Source organism: Lutra lutra, chromosome 1, assembly GCF_902655055.1.
Source record: "Lutra lutra chromosome 1, mLutLut1.2, whole genome shotgun sequence".
Taxonomy (NCBI): Eukaryota; Metazoa; Chordata; class Mammalia; order Carnivora; family Mustelidae; genus Lutra; species Lutra lutra.
Window position 1 is genome coordinate 221,903,675 of NC_062278.1, and position 18,946 is coordinate 221,922,620.

Sequence of the window (18,946 nt, forward strand, 5' to 3'; positions counted from 1 at the left end):
TCCCGTGGCGCCCTGGGCGGCCGACTTCCGGCGTGGGTACGGGTCGGCGCACGCGGTCACGGTTCGTTTGACTTTGCGGAGCCATGGAGGGTGGCTTCGGCTCCGATTTCGGGAGCTCCGGCGGCGGCAAGCTGGACCCGGGGCTCATCATGGAGCAGGTGAAGGTGCAGATCGCCGTGGCTAACGCGCAGGAGCTGTTGCAGGTCCGGGGTCGGGCCGGGGCGGGCGCCCAGGGCGGTGGGGGTCTGCTGGGGGCGGCTGTCGCGGCTGAGCTCGCGTGTCCCCACAGAGGATGACGGACAAGTGCTTCCGGAAGTGCATTGGGAAGCCTGGGGGCTCCCTGGACAACTCGGAACAGGTGAGACCGGCGGGGCCGCGGGGAGGCCGCTGCGCGTGCGCGGGCCGTCGCGCGGGGACCTTTGCGCGTGCGCAGCCCGCTGTCCTGGGGCGGGGGCGCGGGTCGGGGCTGGAGCTGAGCTGCGCGCCCTCCCCGCCTGCAGAAGTGCATCGCCATGTGCATGGACCGCTACATGGACGCCTGGAACACCGTGTCCCGCGCCTACAACTCGCGACTGCAGCGAGAACGAGCCAACATGTGACCCCGGCGCGCCGCGCCCGGCCCTCACCCCCCGTTCCGTTTCCATAAATGCCCTTTGCGAAGCGGGGCCGCTCGTGCGTCCTTCCTGCCCGTGCTTCTGCGGAGACTGGCGCCGCGGCGCTCGGGACGCTGCTCCCCTCCCGCCTGCCAGCGAGCGCGGCGTGGGTCGGGGGGGCCTGGGACTGCGCCAAGCGCCCGCATCCCGCCTCGTGCCTTGGGCGGAGAATCCGCATATGGACCTCGGGATGGGTGGCAGGGAGAACCCGGGCGGTCCGCCCTGCAGGGGTTCTCTGCCGGAGGGGGTAGCGCGTGTTCCTGGGCGCCCCGCTAGCCTGAGTCTCTTCCTCCCGACCCCCCACCCCGCCTTCCCTCTGCGCGGCTGGGCTTTCGCGATCACTGGGAACATGGTGCTTGCGCCAAGGGGACCTTCCTTGGAAGACGAGGCTCGCCAGCTCCCTCCCCAGCTGCGGCGCCGCCAAAGCCTTGGAGGGTGGTCCTCGCCCCAGGAGGCCTCGCTGGTCCTCCTGGCATCCTTCCTCCCACCCCGGGTCCGGGCTGAGGGGTGGGTAGGGGTTCCTTGCTGGGACATGGAGGTGCTGAGCCGGTAGGCTTGGGACGAGGGGCTGTTTATTGCAACAAAATACGCAGTGAGACTGCACCCGGTTATCCGCAGTCCCTCACCTCCCGCTGGCGCCCCAGACTCCCCTCCTCAGGCAGAGGGGTCAGCTGCTTCCTGCTGCCTTCACCTCTCGTGTCCACTGGCTGGTCACTCCTGGATGTTCTGCCCGATCCAGCCTCTCACAGCAGCAACCCGGGTGTAGACACCGGGGAAGTGGGGCCGTCCGCAGCCGTAACCCCAGCTGGTGACCCCAGTTAGCACCCACCTGCCAGAGGGCTCCCTGCAGGCCAGGGGTCCCCCAGCGTCACCCTGGAGGAGAGGAAAGGCCTTAGAGCAGCCCAGCACCTCCCCCACCGCAGCACTTGGGCCAGGGCCCCTTTCCCGGGTCGCCTTCTAGTTCCTGGGAAGTGGGTTCTGTTAGGACCACCCGCTCCTTTGGCTGGCAGACCGTTCCAGACACTGGGCCTTGGTCCCGGGCTGCCCCTGCAGGGCCCAGGGGCAGGTTGCCCAATAAACGGTGGTGGACTGAGAATTCGAGGCCGAGATCGGTGCCCTACTTGGCGGGCTGCAGAAGCGGGCGCTGGAGGGTGGCACCTGGCTAGTAGGGCCCGCGACGGTGAGAACTGCGTCCCCACCCCCCACCCGCCGCCCTCCGCTTTGGCCCGGTGCGCTCACCGAGCAGCTGTCCACGCCGCCCTGCGGGAAGCCGGCGCACAGCATGCGGCTGCTGATCTGCACCGGGTAGAAGCGGCGGCACGTCTGCTCGCTGAGGAGGCGCACAGCCGCTTTCTGCAGCTGCCGCGCCATCGAGCCTGCGGGCGACACGGAGCTGGATGGGCCGGGGCGTGCTCGACGACGCCGCCCGGGGCGCGGGGTTGGGCGGGGGGGCGGCCGCGCCTACCTCCCTCGCGGACGGAGCCCCAGCCGGTGATGACGCAGCGCGCGCCGTCAGGGGGCCGCGGCGTGGGCTCGGGCAGGCAGATGGGCCGCACCAGGCGGCTGCGGCGCACGGGCCCCGCCAGCTCGAGCAGCGCCACGTCGTAGTCGAGCGTGTAGAGGTTGTAGAAGGGGTGCTTGAAGATGCGAGCCACGCGCTCCAGCTGCCCCTCGGCGCCGCTCAGGAACGGCGTGCCCAGGAAGGCCGCCCACTGCTTGGGGTCCCCGTAGCTGCGGGGGCACGGGACAGGCGTTGGCCGGAGCCCCCGCCTGCTCCCACGCACTGATGGGACCCCACAAGCTGTATCTGGGGGTCTTACATGCCCACCCCCTTGGACCCTGACCCCCAGAGGTGCACGGTGCCCCCTTCCGCTGGCTGTCCCCCTGGAGGATGGGGGCCATAGCCCTGTCCACCCTTCAGAGTGCCCTGCCCCTTTAGGTCTGGTGCCAAGTCCCAGTGGGGTGAACCAGGGATGGGAGGGCCCAAAGCTTCCCCAGACACCCCTGCCCCACCGTGTCCCCACAGGCCTGACCCCAGCTGTTGGGAGAGGCTGTGCCCAGGGTTTGGTGGGGGTCCAGCTCGAGGTGGTTCCTGTGCAGGGGAGGGCTGTATGAAGGGGGAGATGGCCTGGGGCAGTGGGTGCCCCGGGGGTGGGGGGGTACTTCATGGCCAAGGCATGGAGGGGTGACTCAGAAAGTCGGCCCAGTGAACCCCACGGGATGGCCGGACTCACACGTCAAAGCAGTGTGCCGCAGACAGCAGCCACCTCTCCGCCACCAGGACAGCCCCGCAGCGGTGTTCCCGGCGCCGCAGCCACAGGCTCACCTGCCACGGCCACTCCCCCTGGCCCGCGTTGCTGCCGCCCACAATCCTGGTCATCGCTGACATGGGTGCCAAGCCACAGTCTGAGGGGGAGTTGGGGGACTGCTCAGCAGGGCTCAGACCCCACCTCCCACAGTGCACGTGCCTAGGGCAGGACTAGTGGGCAAAGGGTTGGGGGTCCTGCCCTGGGTAAACCCCCCAGGCACTTGGTCCTGCAAATGAGCCCTCTCTGGGTGCTTCTGCAGGAACATCTGGAATGCATTTCAACTGGCCGCCTTCCTGGCTGAAGGTCTGGCCCGCACTCCTCTCGTCTCCCTCTCCCCACGCATCTCTGCGAGCGGGAGCCAAGTTCCCTGCGCCTCTGCCCACCCTCGGCTGCTGCCCAGCAGGCCCTGCCCTGTCCCTGCGGCTCCTGCGCTGACTGGTCTCCCTGGATGCCCTCCCTGGTTCTCCTTCCCAGGGTACTGACACCTGCCGCGACCCCAGAACAAGGCGCACTCAGAGCACAGCAGCAGAGAGAACAAAGTGGTGGTTTCAGCAGGTGCTGCGGGAACCCGTCACCACCCATGGGGGCACGCGGGGACCTGCCTGGTCATTCCCACAGGGAATCCTCCTCCTCCAGAATGGCCCCCCTTCCCCAGCCTGCTGTCCCAACCCCCACGTGCCTTCCCTGCCCCTCAGCCGGAGCCGGAAGGGAAGAAGGGGGAGACGAGAGGCCACCCGCCCCGTTCCCTCTCAGTCCCGAGGGCCCGACCAAGAAGCCTGGAGGATCGGATGGAAACGGCTCCTTTCTGGAAATGCTGCCCCCTGCGGAACAAGGCAGCCATGTGTGCCATTTCCAGGGGCTTCCTGCCCTCTTCTGGACCCCAGGCTCAGAACTTGGGGGCTGGGAATGGTATGTCACCGAGACAGGAGGCCAGACGCAGAGCAAGCCAGCTGCAGAGCCAGGGAGACACACGCCTGCTCTCGGAGCGGCTCTGCTGGAGACTGCGCTGCCGTCGGACCCGCAGCACCTGCCGCGGGGAGTCAGTGGCGGGGAGGGGGTGGGGGAGCTGCCCCTCTGGCCGGGCACACTAGTCCCGGGGACGCTAGCTTTCTAGCCCAGGTGCAGAGCCTCAGGGGGCTCTGGACCAGACGCTCTGCCTCCACTCTGCGGCTCCCCAGGAAACCCCTCACAGACCCTCGGCCCGCGGTCGACTGTACCCCTAGCTAAGCAAGACGCTTCCTTCCAACCTCCTCTATGCACCCAGGCCCCGCAGCGGCCTGCCCCTTCCTATGGCTCTGATGGCGCGCGGGCTGCCTGAGGCAGGAGCGCATCAGCCTGACTTCGTGGGGACTGCAGACCCCGGGCAGCTCCAGCTCCTCGGGCCTGGACACCGGACACGTGCGCCAGGGGAAAGGAGGAGGACAGCCTCGGGGACGCATCCTAATGGTTGGGACGGGCCAGAGGACTACTACCCCTGTGTGTCACAGTTTCCGTCACACACACACCCTGAACACAAGGACGACGGGGACCTAGGGAGGTGGGGAGGGAACACCGATGGAGGAGGACGGCAGGGGAAGGTCCGGGGGCCAGAGTCTCTGGAGGGAGGCTGAGAATGCGGGGTGGGGGCACGGAACAGCTGGGGGTTCTGGGAAGCTCATGAGCCAGCAGCGAATTGGGCCAACAGACCGGCGGCCCCGCGCTGAGCACCTGCTCTGGGGGCAGCTCCTGGAAGCACATCCGGTCCCCGCGACCCGCCTCCCCACCTGAATGAAGCCAGACCAGACACTGTCCCTCAGCTTCCGGCGGAGAGCTCGTGTCTGCTGGGGCGAGGAGGGGGCAAGGGGCTCTTGCCGAGGCCTTCCTGCTGCTCCGGCCCCCGGTCCCCACCCCACGCTGCCTCCCCTTTCTCTAGAGAGCCTATTGCTTGCCTCTGTGTCCCGCTCGGGTGACCATCCCATCTCTCAGAACCGAGGCTGGGTGGGAGAAGTGGGCTGGTCGCTAACACGGGGGGCCACTACGTGTCCCGCAGAAGCCAGGCCTGGTTCTCCCCTTAGTTCCCCCGCAGCCAGTGTCTGCGGGCAGGTCTCGGTCTGACTCCGTGAAACGGGCCGCATCTGATGGGTTTTATCTGGGGCCCGCAGACACGTCTCACGCACTTCCGCTTAATGCTCAATAAAACCTAACTGGGCACTTGAGAAGCTCCAAGATCTCCCGGGCGCGGTGTCGGTCAGCGTCCTGCGGGCCAGCTGGGCCGAGCAGGGCTGCGCCTCAGCCAGGGTGTCCCCTGAGGCCCCGCATGGGAGCCTGTGGGCTCGGCTTGCTCGCCTCACTCCTGCTGCCATCTTCCTGCGCGTCTGGTTCCCCACGGCACCCCAGACTTACCACGGGGCGCACACGGGAGGGTTTTGTGAACACTGGTTGGATGGACAGAGCGGTGGGGACCCTCCCACCAAGGGTGTCTGACCAGGGCCTGCGTCCCCGGCTTTCAGGGCCTATCGTGGGCTGACTCACGTCCTCCAGAATCCTACAGCAAAGTCGGAGCCCCCGGGAGCTTAGGATGGGACATGGGGACGCAGGTCTTTAAAAAGATCATGAACTTAGAACAAGGTCCCAGGCGGGCCGTGACATAGTGAGGACACGAGACAGACAGAGGGACAAGCCCGTGAGGACAGGGAGAGAGGACAGTGTCTACGCAGACTTCTGACCTCCAGCACTGGGAGAGAATAAATGTCTGCTGTTGTCACAACGGATGCAGGACCCTGCCACCCACATGTCCCTCCATCCCTCCCGCTACCTGGTGGCATGTCCCTCCATCCCTCCCGCTACCTGGTGGCTGAAAGCCCACGGTGGTGCCGGGGGCACTTGGAAGCGGTGTCTGTCCCCCTGCGGTGGTGCTCGCAGTGGTGGCAGTCCTGCTGGTAGGTTGGCTGGTTGCCCGGCTAGTGGCCCGTGGGGTGGCTCCGCTGGCCAGGACCCCTGGGGCTGTGGGGCCAGCCACCGTCCTGGAGGAAGGTCTGGTGGCAGGTGGGGGTCCCGTGGTGGGCGGGCGAGGGCTGGGTGGGTGGCCCGAGGACATGGTGTCCAGGATCCAGCCCTTCAGCCTGGTGACGCGCGTGTACACGCCCGGCCTCCCGGCCTGAGCGCAGCCGACCCCCCAGCTCACGATCCCTGCCAGGTAAAACACGCCGGGGGCCTCCTCGCAGGCCAGGGGTCCTCCCGAGTCGCCCTGCAAGGGAAGGGAGGAAGGGGAGGGTGGGAGCCAGCCCACGGCCAAGCTGCCCGCCCGACGCAGACACGGTGACGGAGGTGTGGAAACCGAGGGGAGGGCTGGCTGTGACCGCGGACCGCGGTGCCCTCTCTGCTCCGGGCTCTGCCAGGTACTCCCGTTCCCACATCACCGCGGCGGGGGCCCAGGACACCCGGTTCAGCCCCACGCCCGCCTGGGTGACCCTGATCCAGTCGCTTCTCTCCGAGTTCGTTGTTCTTGCTTTTGTTTGGGGGACGTGAAGAAAAATGCAGAAAACTCTAAAGACGATCGTGGTCACGGGTATTCCCATCGCCTGGAATTAACCGCTGCTCGTTCCTGCCGGCCTCGCTCCTGACGGCGCAGAAGGAGGCACACCAGTGACCCAGGGCTTTTCTCCAAGAATCCGGAACCTCGCGGCAAGGCTCAGGCCGCGTCTTCCCAGAGCTGTCAGGAGGGCCTCTCTCGGGCCACCCCCCACTCTGCCCGCCGCCCCGGGCGGCCTCTGCGACTGCCTTCAGCCCCAGGCCGTGGGGACAGCGACGCTGGGTGACTTCCAAAGTAAGGTCAGGCAAATGCTGGCCCCCGGAGCTACTTGCTCTCGGAAGCCTGCCGCCGCCTTTGGAGGGTTCTGGGCGGAGACCCCGTGGGGAGGCTGCATGCAGGGTGCTGCGGAGACCCTCGCCCACGGCCGGCGCCTGCAGCGCCAGGGGACACGCCGTCCACTGCTCCCGGCCCGCCAGCCTCACAGCTGCCCCGGCGGAGGCCGCCCCGCGTGGATACCGTGCTCGGAAGCCGGTGCCGGGTGGGGAGGAAGCCGGGGAGCCGCACCCCCGCCGCATGAGTGCACCCCTGGAGGTGGACCTTGAGCGACAGCTGGGAGAGCCCGGCAGACCCGGGAGCCGACAGCCCGCGGCTGGGGCTATCCACACCGCCCGTTCTCTCCTGGTGCTTTTGCGTCGCCGTTCCTGGCGGTACCCACGTTCCCCCCATTCTCCTTTATCAGAATCATCCCGCCCCGCCGTGTGTGTAACTTTGCCGAGTCACACGGCAGCCGCTGCTGGGACCGGCCCGGAGCCGCACTGGCAAGTAGGGAAAATGGGGAGAAGCGGGTGTCCGTGGCACCGGGTCCTCCCGGCCGTCAGCGCGCTGTTTTATCTGCTCAGACCTTTTAATGTTCTTCTGAGTTTCGTGATTTCCTCCAGGAAAACCCTGAACACCTCTTAGAGTTTACTTCTGGACACCAGACGGATGCTGGTCCCAGGGTCAGTGGGACCCTCGTCCAGGCCGCGGACGTTTGCTGGAAGAACAGCCCTTGACCCCGCGCGAGGCCCTCGTTCCAGCCGGGCGGCAACACTCGCGAGTCGCCATTTCTCCGCCGGCTGGTGTGTTTCTAGCATGTACGGTCTTCTGTTTGGGTGGTCAGCTATGTTCCCGCGGGTCACACGTCTGCCTACAAATGCCGTCTTTCCTCCCGACTTTCCGGGTGAGTCCAGACAGGCAACAGCAGGCGCTGTGGCCGAGGAAAGCTGCTTCGCCACCGAGCTTGGGGTCTGCAGTAGGTTTCTGTTCTCCAGCGGTCATCGGGCCACAACTGCTTAAAATGTAACTAGAAACGGTGGCTAAAAACTACCAAGTGCTGGCGCACCTGGGTGGCGCCGACTCTTGGTGTGGCTTCGGGCCAGCGGTCAGGGCTGCGGGATTGAGCCCCGCACGGCTCCACGTTCGGCAGTCCGCGTGAGAGTCCCCTCTGTGCCCCCCAAATGCGTACATCTTTTAAGTAGTCAATAAATTATTTTTAATTTATTAGATAAATCTCTCTAAAACAAGTCCTTTAAAAAATTATCGAATGCCGGGGCGCCTGGGGGGCTCAGTGGGTTGAGCCTCTGCCTTCGGCTCAGGTCATGATCCCAGGGTCCTGGGACCGAGTCCCGCATCGGGCTCTCTGGCGGGGAGCCTGCTTCCCCCTCTCTCTCTCCCTGCCTCTCTGCCTCCTTGTGATCTCTCTCTGTAAAATAAAATCTTTGAAAAAAAAATTATCGAATGCCTTTCTTTGGGGCTGTGGAGACACCGCTGTTTCTCCCCTGCAGTCCATGGGTGTGATGATGGAGGTACTGGGTTCTCCCGCGTCCGACCAGCCCTCTTAGGAGACAGACGCACCGCGGCTGATTTGTTTTCCTTTTAGCACATTCCTAGAGTTAATCTGCCAACGTCTACCGAGGGTTTTGCACTGGCGATTCTAGGTAAGACCGGTCTGTAATCTCTCAGCCACGGATTTCCCGGCTGTCACTGTCGCCCCGCGGATGAGGGCCGGCCCAGGCCGCCGCCTGCACTGGCTTCGCCTCCCGGGAGCACACGATCACCTCTGAGCCTCCTGTGCCTGGAGCACACACCCGGAACGTGCTTGGAAAGGACATTTCTCTGAAGCAACGTGAAAGACATCTGGGTTCTCGGAAGGGTTTCCCTGTCCGCTGTGTCCGCTGACGGCTCCTTCCCTGGTTTCCTTCCCGTCGAGGTCTGTGGAACCCTGGGTGGGAGCGAGGAGGAGGGACCGGCCGGCGGAAGGGCGTGGGCGGCTGCTCCGCTGCTCACCTGGCAGGAGTCGACCTTGCCCTCCAGGAAGCCTGCGCAGAGCATCCGGTCCGTGAGGGAGAAGTTGTAGAGGGCACTGCAGGCCTTCTGGTCTATGATGCCCACGGACGCCCTCTGCAGAATGTCGGGCTTGGTAGCTGTGACGAGAGGAGAGCCCCCGCCGCGGTTCAGCCAGCAGCACCCCCCAGAGACGGCGCCGTCCCCGGCCCGCGGACGAACCCACAGGGCCCCAGGGATTCCTGCCACGCCACGGGGTGAGGAGGAAGCTGACCCTGGCCCTCCTCACGCCCGAGACCCTCCCCGCCGCCCCCTGCACTCTCCCCGGTGCCGCAGGGCACCTGCAGGAAGGCTGTTCTGAGGCTTCAAAGCTGGCACGAACTGGAGGAGCTCGGGGCGCTCGGAAGGGCCCAGCACCGGGGAGCCCAGGTTCTTGGGACGGCCGTAAGCGAGTGGGCAGGGCCGTGGGCGGGCGTCCGTGGGCCCCGGAGGAGGGGGAGGTGAGGGGTCTGCAGACGGGGGACCAGGCACGCGGCCGGGGCTCACCGTTGCCCTCCTGTGTGCTGCCCCAGCCGGAGACCACGCAGCGGCGGCCCACCGGGAACTTCTGGATGGCCAGCGGCAGGCACACCGGCTGGATGAACGGGTTGAAACCCAGGGGCCTGGCCAGCTCCAGCACGGCCACGTCGAAGTCCAGGATGCCGGGGTTGTACTGGGGGTGCAGCACCGCCCTCCTGAGCCCCACCTTCACCGGGGTGCCGCCGACGCCCGCGAGGGACGCGGTGCCCAGCTGGGCCCGCACCAGCTCCACCCTCGTGCTGCTGACAGGGGCCGCTCAGACACCTGCCGGCACCCCCACTGCCCCCAGGGAGCTGGGCGGCGCCCCGGGCCCGGGCAGGGCACCAGGAGGACAGAGGGCCCACACAGCTGCTCCCCCAAAGCGCCTGAGCTGGGGGCCAGGCAAGGCAGGAAGCCCTTCCCCTGGGCTGTGACGAGAGTGAGTGGCTCCTGGCGCTCTAGGGACGTCAAGCACGGATGCCGGGAGCCCGGGGGGAGGGGCCCTCGTCCCCTCCTCTACTTAGCCCCCCTCTGTCCCCAGAGGCCAGTTCCACAGACTCTCCTCCTGAGAAGGCCCCCAGAACCCCTCCTTCTCCTGCTCCCCCTGTGTTGCGGCTGGACGAGCCCAGGGCCACCCCAGTGCACAGGGGCGGGAGCTGCTGGGGACACCTGGCTGTGGAGGGGGCGGGCCTTACTGGTTGAAGCAGTGGGCGGCCGACAGCAGCCAGCGGTCACCCACCACGGTCGCGCCGCAGAAATGCCGGGAACCTTCCTTCAGGCTGACCTGCCAGGGCACCTCCCCAGAGGCGGCCCCCAGCCCGCCCACGATCCGCGTGGGTTTCTCCATGGCCGGCCTGGCCCCACACTCTGTGAGGGACGAGAGAAGAGGATCTTGGCATCGCAGCCCAGAGTGGGAGCCTGGGGGCTTGGACACCAGAGCGCTGCCTCCCCATTATACAGATGAAGAAACTGAGGCCTAATGGTGGCCTCTGGTCTTACAGCAAGGACATGGCACAGTGGGCGCAGGTGGACTCAGGAGAAGATACGGTCATAGAGTGTCTTGGGTCTGAGGGCCCAAGCCCACCAGACACAGACCTGCGGCCCACGAGGTCGGGCTGATGGGCTCGCTGCGAGGAGGGAGTGCGCACGGGAGGACCCGGGGGAACTGGGCGCTGAGGGATCTGGGGACGGGGTCGGGGTAGCTGACATTTAAACGAAGCGGTGTTCTAACAGGCTCCGCATCGCAGGTGTGGGGGACCATGAAGGTGGACTGGCATCTTATCTGGGTCCTTGGAGACCAGAGAAGACAGAGACAGACCACTGTGTCCAGAAACCCCATCTCTGCAGCTCAGCCCCAGGTCGTAACTGGGGCAGCTTCCCGGGGCCGAAGACACAGGGGCCCCGAGTGAGAATGCGGGTGTGACCGTCACTGAGCGCTGCTGGAAGAGGCCACAGGAGAGCTTGCGGAGGGAAAGAAAGCAGGAGGGGCCCCCGCAGTGCCCCGTGGAGTGTCCTCAGGGGCCGGTGCCTGCACACCTCGCGCTGGCCTCGCCCAGGTCTGCTGTCTCGGGAACGGCTCGGGAGTTGCCGCTCTGTGAGCCGCTGGGCTGCAAACTAGCGGAGAACACGACAGAAATCTCCCGTCTGCCCCGACACCGCCACCGTTAACAAGGACTGGGCCTGCTCCTGCACAAACACCCCGCAGAGGGGCACCGGGGAAGGCGGGGAGACGCGGAGAGACAGGGAAAGACGTGCCGGTCCCTGCACAGGGAGGTCTGCCCGGGGGAGACGTGAAGACGCGGGTTCTCCCCAGGTCCAGCCGTAACTCTGTGTAAAATGGGGAGCACGGAGTGAACCGAGCCCATCACAAAAGGACCGACGTGCCGCGGCTCCTGGGAGGGAGCGGACAGCCGGTCGCCAGTCACCAGTGCGGTGCAGAGGCCGCTGAGGGCTAGGGGCAGGGCAGGGCGGGCTGCTATGTGGAGGCCGTGGAGCTTCAGGTGGAAAGTTCTGGAGACTTGCTGCACAAGGTGAGGATACGTAAGGCCACCGACCTAGACGGGCAAGCAGCTCAGGACGGCCCATTTTAGGTGTTTGACGCGGCAGTTAAAGATCAAATGAAAATTAAAAACCAGATAAGCAGACGTTGCTCCTCTCCTGGAAAAGGAGCACGCAAATGTGTGCAGGAAAATTTGAGGAAAAAAAAGAGAACTGCAGGTTCTCGGATGTTAAAAGGTCCGTGTGTGTGCACGTGTGTGTGTGTGGTGTGTCTGGAAGGACCCTGAGGGCACAGCTCAAAGTCGCCAGTCCCCGGCTGCCCCTGGAGGACATCCCATGGGCATCCCCGTGCGCTGCCTGACTTGGCCGCATGGTCTGAAGGACCCGGCACACCTTCACCTGTGCCCACGGCAGACATCACTAGCCCATCCGCCCTCCGCTCCCCAATACCAATTGACCCACCCCTGCAGGGAGTGGACGCCGACGGCCGCCTGTGTCCCCAGCAAATACCTTGTGGCTTAGAGGCGGTCACCGGATCAGGAGGCGCCGTGCTGGGACCCCGTGTCGGTCTGGTGGGGGTGTGGACCACCAGGCTCTCAGGACTGGTGGGCCAGGCCGTGCTGGGGGTAGCAGAGGCAGGAGCCACGGTGGGGGCCAAAGGCTTGCTCGCCATGGTGATGGCCTCCAGGATCCAGTCCCGCAGCCTGGTCACACGGGCGTAGACCCCGGGACGCCGGGCTTCCGCACAGCCAATCCCCCAGCTTACAATGCCGGCCAGGAAGAACCTGCCAGAGGGCTCCTCGCAGACCAGGGGGCCTCCTGAGTCCCCCTAGGAGACAAAGGGACGCCTTCAGTGGGGGTCGGGCTCCAGGCCGCAGCCAGACCCAATCCCAGGCCTGCAGAGTCGGACTTCTGAGAGCTCCCTGCCCACGAGCTCACGGAGCAGAGGTGGGCCGACCGTCCACAAATCAGAACCGGCTTTCTCTTCTGTAAAAATTCAATGGGCTAAGACTGTTTCCAGTTCCACCGTGGGCAGCTAAAGACCTACCCCAGATAAACACCCATCCATCTCCTTAGCCCACCAGATGCGTGGTGATGTGAGCGCCTGCTAGATGGACAGGGGGACAGGACGGCCGCTGCACTTCCCCAAGGGCCTGCTCCATGCTCGTGCCCCGTCCTGCTGCCCTTCCCCTTCTCCGCACACATGGCTCACCGGGACACAAGCTCCCCCCCACCTTCCCCAGCGTTCTCTCAGGCTTGGTTCAGCTGTGGCTTCCTGGCCACCTGCAGCGACCTCCCCCACCTTGTCCCCATCTGGCTGCTGAGATAAGACCAAGGGCAGGAGCTAAAACGAAGGCAGTCCGCAGCCGTGCTCAGAGTCCGGTAGGGGACATCTGGGCGGTGGACGGGGCCTGGGGCAGGCGGGGCAGGTGTGGGCTGCAGGCTCACCTGGCAGGAGTCCACCTTCCCATCCAGGTAGCCGGCACACACCATCCTGTCAGTGAGCGAGTGGCCGTACAGGCTGGCACACAGACCCTGGTCCAGCAGCTCCACAGTGGCTTTCTGGAGTGTTTCTGGCTTCACCACTGCCCGGGACAGGGGGAGACCGGCAGCATGAGCCTGGGGTCCGTGGGACGTGTCCGCACCGACCCCGTGTCCCCTGCTGGAGGGCACTCGCTGCAGCAGCTGCTCAGATACCAGCGGAGGCCACGCGCTACAAGCGCTCAGCGGTAACCTCCAGGCCCAGACAGCAAGGAGGCATCTGACTGGACACCTCATCTCCCTCCGAAGACCCCTCTGCCCGAGCCTCCCCTCACCAGCTCTGCAGCTCTTCTTGTGCTACTTTGCAGAAAGCTTTCCTCGGCCCGACCCTGGCTGATTTACGGTTCATCTCTGCTAAATGTGAAATCATTATGTTGCCCCTCCTCAAGTCTTCCAGGGCGCCCTCCCCCTGCCCCAGCTCAAACGAAAAGTCCAAGTCTGGCCACCGACCCCAGGGCCTTTGCATATGCCACTCCAGCTGCCTGGAATGTTGTCCCTACAGAATCTGCCTGTCTTCCTCCCTCATCTCCTTCCTCAGGAAGCCCCTGACTGCCTCTTTACCCCCACCCCACCCTGCCTTACTTTCCTCTGCTGTCTCCATCCCCATCTACCGTCCTTATGACCTACTTCCCTCTAAAGCTGTGCTGTCCAGAACGGTAGCCACCGGCTACACGTGGCTACTTAAACACAGATCTAAATGCGTTCAAAGGAAATAAAACGTACAACCGCGTGTCCGAGCCATACGGGCCGCACTGCAGGGCTGGTGGCTCCTACAGCAGGTGACACAGCTTAGGAAAGCACAGTCGCCCCAAGGCAAGTGCTCTTGCATGGCGCAGGTCTGGGCTGAGCCCCACACAGGGAGTCTCTGTTCTGCTCCCAGCCCGGGCCCCGGACCGGTGCTCGGTGAGCCGGGGAGGCCCGAATGTGTCTGGGTCATCTCCCTCCTCGCGGGGTCCACACGGCCAACGCCTTCCCTTCCCAGAAGGTGTGAGAATCACCAGCGCTTTTCCTTCCTTCTACGTCAGATAGAAAGGGACCCGGGAAAGCCCCAGAACGCAGGCGGCGGGCTGTGCGAGGGAGGTCAGCCGCGCTGGGTCCCCAGAACCTTCACACAGGGCAGAGCAGCCCCGAACACCGGGGGCCCCAGGGAGCTCCCACTCCCGTGCGCTGTCCATGGAAACCTGCACGGCCACTGAGCCGGCCCGTGGCTTGTGGCTACTGTGTTGGCCGGTTTGCTCTGGAATGCTCTAGACGGCATCGGCCATAGCACGTTCCACGATGATGGGCGGGCTTGCTGCAGGACACCCTCCCGTCCCACGGCTCTGCCTCCTCCACCAGCTTGGAGCTGGGGCGTCTGTCCGGGGGCCTTCCCTACAGCGGTCCCCCAGCCCATCTCGGGTTCCCCGCAACATGACACTCGGCTCTCTTCCAAGGCCGTTCCGTTCTGTGCAGTCACTGCAAAGCCTGGTTCAGTGAGCAGGAAGCAAGGCTAGTGGGGCTCACGGAACAGGTTCCTACGAGCCTCTGGTCCCCACGTTTTCGTGAACCAATACGGAACCTCGTGTTATGCGGCTTCTGTCTAAATGCACCCTCGTTGACACGCACCGTGGGGTTGCCCACCTGCACGCGGGCCACCACTCGGCCACGCACGCTAAAGGCGGCTGACGGACCACACGTTTCCGCACAGACGCACCCCAGCCTCCTTGCACTTCCGGACACTGGCAAGCACCCACCCCTACTCTAGGGGCCCTTTTAGAAATTACCCTCCCAAAGCACAAAAATGCAAGGGGCATTGCTTTCTGGTCTGAGCTGGAAGAGTAAGGTGGCACGATGCCTGGTCGGCCTCGGCCACAAGCATGCTCCTTGTGCACGCCGGTGACCCCAAGGGCGCCGCAAGGACCCCTCTGGGGCTGTGAATGCACCTCACTGAGCTGGGCGCTCGGAGCACAGAACCCCGGGACCCCGGAGGGGGTTGGGGGCTGGCCCAGCCGCGGGAGCACGGCACTTACGGAAGTCCTCCCGGAGGTAGCCCCAGCCGGAGATCAGGCACTTCCTGCGTGGCGGGAAGACGTGCGTGGCGGCGGGCAGGCACACAGGTTGGACGTGCCTGCCGAAAGCCAAGGGCCTGTCCAGCCGCAGCACTGCCACGTCGAAGTCGGCCGTGTCCGGGTTGTACAGCGGGTGCGGGGTGATGCGGGCCACGCGCGCCCGTACCGTGCTGGGCTCTGCGCCGCTCAGGTATGTCGTGCCGGCGTAGGCCACCCACTCCCTTGGGTCTTGGAATCTGCAGGACAGACAGACCACGGCTCAGGGGCCCACCCACGGGACAGGTGGGAGTGGGAGGTGCGGGAGGCACTCACCCGGGGGGAGCCCCGAAACCCAGTCATCACCACCGAGGTCTCCACGCAAGCTTGTCAGGAACAAGCAGACGCAGAAGAAATCCAGCTGGCGCCAGCGGCCAACACCCCGGCAAGCACAGATCTGGGGACGAAGTGCTAAGGGGGCACCAAGACCACAGACCGGCTGGAAAACAACCAAAGGGACGCTGAAGGCCCCCCGTGAACGAAGCAGGGACATCTGACATAAGCCGGGTGGGCCCGGCCCAGCTCCACTCACTGCCTCGCCCTCCCCGAGCCCCAGCCTACGGGGTCAGCGCTCGACTTCACAACTGGATATTCCGTTCACTGATTTTCATCTTTGCACTCATTTTGGTATTTTTTGCCACATGACGTGAAATACTACTTGTCACCATGGCGGTTTCTGGCGACCCCATATGTTTTGCCCTCCCTGGCGAGTGCCTTGCTCTCCTCACCCTAATCCCGGCCCCATGAGGCACCTCTTGGGCCCACAGCCGGTTGCCGGAACAGCACAGCCCCTGGCAGAAACCCGGGGCAGGGTCACAGAGCCCGCCCCGCTTTGCCCACCCTCGCTCCGTATCTCCACGAACGTGCTGCTCAGCGCTGGGCCAAAACTCTCGCTGCCTTAAAATGGCTCAAGTGGTAAATTTCACGTTTTCTGTATTAGAGTAAAAAAGAAAAAATGACGATGGCTGGAACAGGCCCTCGGGACAACCGGGGCAAGTCGGATGTGGACGGGACGCTGGCGGACGGCTGCGGGTGTGTGACTGCATCACGGGTGTGCGGGGCCCGTCCCTCATCTGTGCAGACATGAGCAGCAGAGTCGGGGGGGGACGCCTCATGGTCAGAAGGGACAGTGTCAAATGGTTTGGCCAAGAAAGGCGCCCACACAGCAGTGCGCACAGGTCCAGCTCCGGCCCAGGCCGCAGGTGGGAGCGCGGACCCAGCAGAACGAGGCCACTCGCCGAGATCGGGGAGGAGGTAACACAGGTATTGCCAGGACCGTTTCCTCCTCTTCTGCTTGCCTTGATACTGTCGTAACACATGGGAGGAAGGAGACTTCAAGGGGGAAACTCCCAGCTCCTACTGTCCTGAGCTGTCCCTGTCTCTGGCCTCTCTCCCCCGGACCGTCACCTCGAGGCAGACAGCAGGGCACACTTGGCGCTCTCCAGCACCCCACAGGAGAGGCCACGGTCTCTGGGAGGAACTGGGCTGCTGCCGCCCTGCCCTCTCCCCAGGACTCCCCAGACCACAGCTACCAAACAGCAATGCCTGGGGCAGAGACTTCTAGAACCTTCTCCCACCTCTGACCAGCTCCTTAAAGATTCTGACCATCCCCAACAACAAACCACAACCCAGTTCAAAAACGGGCAAGGGATTTGAACAAACATTTCTCTGAAGGAGACCTACAGAAGGACACTCCTTGTCACTCAGCGTCAGGGCAGGCAAATCATGACCATGGTGTGACCCCGCTGGACGGCTCAAGTCAAAATGGCAGGCGGGAAAAGTGCTGGCGGGGACGTGAGGCCGGAGCCTCCCGCACAGCTGGCCGTGACAGGAAATGATGCAGCCCCCAGGGGTAGAGGGCCCTCAAGGGTTAAACATGGAATTACCCGATGACCCGGCAACCCCACTTCTTGGTCTATACCCGGGATACCCGAAAGCGGGCACCTGAAGACAGACTTGCACGCCCTGCCAACAGCCTCAGGACTCACAGGAGCCAGCAGCTGGGAACAACCCACGCCTGCCACCAGAAGAGTGGACACCATGTGGTATGTCCACGTAATGGAGTGTCACTGCTGAGACGGAAGAAGAAAGGAGGGACCCTGACCCCTGCCACAGGCGGAGGGACCCCGAGGACACGGGGCTCTGCGAGAGCAGGCAGACCCAGGACACATCCAGCAGGACCTGACTCCTGGGAGGACCCCAGGGGAGTCCCATCTACACAGACGGAGAGGACAGGGTGGGAGCCAGGGCAGGGGTGGGGAGTCCGTGCTTCATGGGGACGGAGTTGCCATGTGGGGAGATGGAAGGTTCTGGGGACGGAGGGCAGGGGTGGCTGCTGGACGGTGTGAGTGTGCTTCCCGCCCCTGAACTGTACCGGTTAAAATGGTAAATTCATGTTACGTGTGTTTTACCATGATTTCAAAAATTAAATAACAGGAACACATTCAGATTCAACAACAAGAAATAAAGGAAAAGAAGAGAGCTCCCAGAGGCTCTGAGAATGCCAGGAAAGGTGGTGCCCCGAGTGGGAAGGAAGATGGGAACAAGGGGTACGGGGCTCACTCGTTGAAGCAGTGGGCCGCAGACACCAGCCACCAGGCCCCGACGACAGCAGCCCCACAGAAGTGTTCATTGTTTTCTCGAAGGCTGACTTGCCACGGGAACTCCCCGGGGGACGCTTCCACGCCGCCCACGATCCGGCCGGCCGTCTTCCAGCCAGGCTGCAGCCCACAGTCTGCAAGACAGAGGTCACCAACCAGGAGCTGCAGAAGGCTCGGCTGTGACTGTGCTCCCAGCGTGCCCACGCGGGACCTCTCGTTCAAAGATGCATCCTAGATTCCTGGCACTTGGCTTTGCCGACTCCTTCGGGGTCTCCCCGCCCCTGCTCTGCCCCATCTCCAGCTGCCCGACAGAGGTCGGACCCCCAAAGGCTGCACGAACCGGGGAGTGGCAGAGAACGCTGACCAGGACCCCGTGCTCAGCCTTGCGCGCAGCTGTCCGGCAGCTGTCACTCTGCCACGTTACACGTCGCAGGGCTCACGGTCACAGCCGGGTTAGGCGGGGACTCACACTTCTGAGTTGATGCGGGGATGTGCCAACTCATAAACCCAAGGGTCAACTCCTTGCTTTCTTGTGTTCCTCCCTGCCTAGGGCATTTTCCTCCTTCTCCTCCCGCCAGGGGCCCCTCCTTCTGAGGTCTCCACCGCAGCTCACGTGGCCACATGGTAACCCTGAACTCAGCAGCCCCGGCCTGTCCAAACACTCACATTTCAAAGAAAGTCTGGCCCTTGACCACCTCCTGGGGGGGCACCTCTATGCCCTTGGAATACTGAGTGCTAAGAGCGGCTTTGTCCTGGGGCATTAGGTCACGCAGGAAGTTTACGCTACAGCGTGACTGACTGACTAATGGCCGGGGGCCACGCGGGGGCCACGTAGTAGCCGCCTGGTGTCTGGAGCGGCTGTGAATGGTTACGGGCTGAGTTATGATCCAAAAAAGATGAAGTTTTAAGACCCAGGACCGGTGAATGTGATTTATTTGGAAACAGGGACTTCACAGATGACCCAGGTAAGATCAAGTCATGAGTGAGGGCCCAAACCAATGACTAGTGTCCTCAGAAAAAGGGGAAATTTGGACTCAGGCACCTGGGGAGAACACCGTGGGAACATGATGACAGAGATTGGGTGACCCTTCTACAAGCCAGCAAGTGCCAGGCATCCCACAAACCCCAGAAGCTGGGCGAGAAGCAGGACCCCAATTCTCCACCAGCTCAGGAGGAACCAGACCCTCGGACACCTTGAACTCGGGCCTCCAGCCTCCCGCATCAGGACAGGTGACATTTCCACTGTTTCGGCCAATCTGTTTATGGTACTTGGTCCTGCCAGCTCTGGGACTCTCCTCCATAAAGCGAGCTGTGCCAGGGCTACGTGGCCGTGGGAGCAACCCCCAGGACAGACCCTGGACACCAAGGC

General features: G+C 64.3%; 2 protein-coding genes across 2 annotated transcripts in view; one reads left to right on the forward strand and one right to left on the reverse strand.

Moving 5' to 3' along the window:
• The first annotated feature begins 17 nt into the window (after positions 1 to 17).
• TIMM13 (translocase of inner mitochondrial membrane 13) lies at positions 18 to 665 on the forward strand. The gene is made up of 3 exons (XM_047707237.1): positions 18 to 203; positions 290 to 358; positions 501 to 665. Exons 1-3 carry the CDS (start codon positions 84 to 86, stop codon positions 597 to 599), a joined length of 288 nt encoding a protein of 95 aa, XP_047563193.1. The 5' UTR covers positions 18 to 83; the 3' UTR covers positions 600 to 665.
• Positions 666 to 807: 142 nt separating this feature from the next.
• TMPRSS9 (transmembrane serine protease 9) overlaps positions 808 to 18,946 on the reverse strand; it is a 30,573-nt gene continuing 12,434 nt past the window's right edge. Inside the window, exons 8-19 of the mRNA XM_047707201.1 lie at positions 17,540 to 17,711; positions 14,903 to 15,177; positions 12,801 to 12,937; positions 11,862 to 12,180; positions 10,049 to 10,220; positions 9,342 to 9,613; positions 8,799 to 8,935; positions 5,789 to 6,188; positions 2,888 to 3,059; positions 2,119 to 2,384; positions 1,893 to 2,029; positions 808 to 1,526 (exon numbers count right to left, since the gene is read on the reverse strand). Of these exons, the coding sequence (XP_047563157.1) occupies positions 1,365 to 1,526; positions 1,893 to 2,029; positions 2,119 to 2,384; positions 2,888 to 3,059; positions 5,789 to 6,188; positions 8,799 to 8,935; positions 9,342 to 9,613; positions 10,049 to 10,220; positions 11,862 to 12,180; positions 12,801 to 12,937; positions 14,903 to 15,177; positions 17,540 to 17,711 (2,621 nt within the window). The 3' untranslated portion in view covers positions 808 to 1,364. The remainder of the gene's footprint in view (positions 1,527 to 1,892; positions 2,030 to 2,118; positions 2,385 to 2,887; positions 3,060 to 5,788; positions 6,189 to 8,798; positions 8,936 to 9,341; positions 9,614 to 10,048; positions 10,221 to 11,861; positions 12,181 to 12,800; positions 12,938 to 14,902; positions 15,178 to 17,539; positions 17,712 to 18,946) is intronic.

Bases quoted from the DNA above. Each gene is read 5' to 3' on its own strand.
- TIMM13 (XM_047707237.1), top strand. From the start codon at position 84: ATGGAGGGTGGCTTCGGCTCCGATTTCGGGAGCTCCGGCGGCGGCAAG. The intron at 204-289 runs GTCCGGGGTCGG...GTGTCCCCACAG, and splicing joins ACGCGCAGGAGCTGTTGCAG to AGGATGACGGACAAGTGCTT. The intron at 359-500 runs GTGAGACCGGCG...CCCCGCCTGCAG, and splicing joins CCCTGGACAACTCGGAACAG to AAGTGCATCGCCATGTGCAT.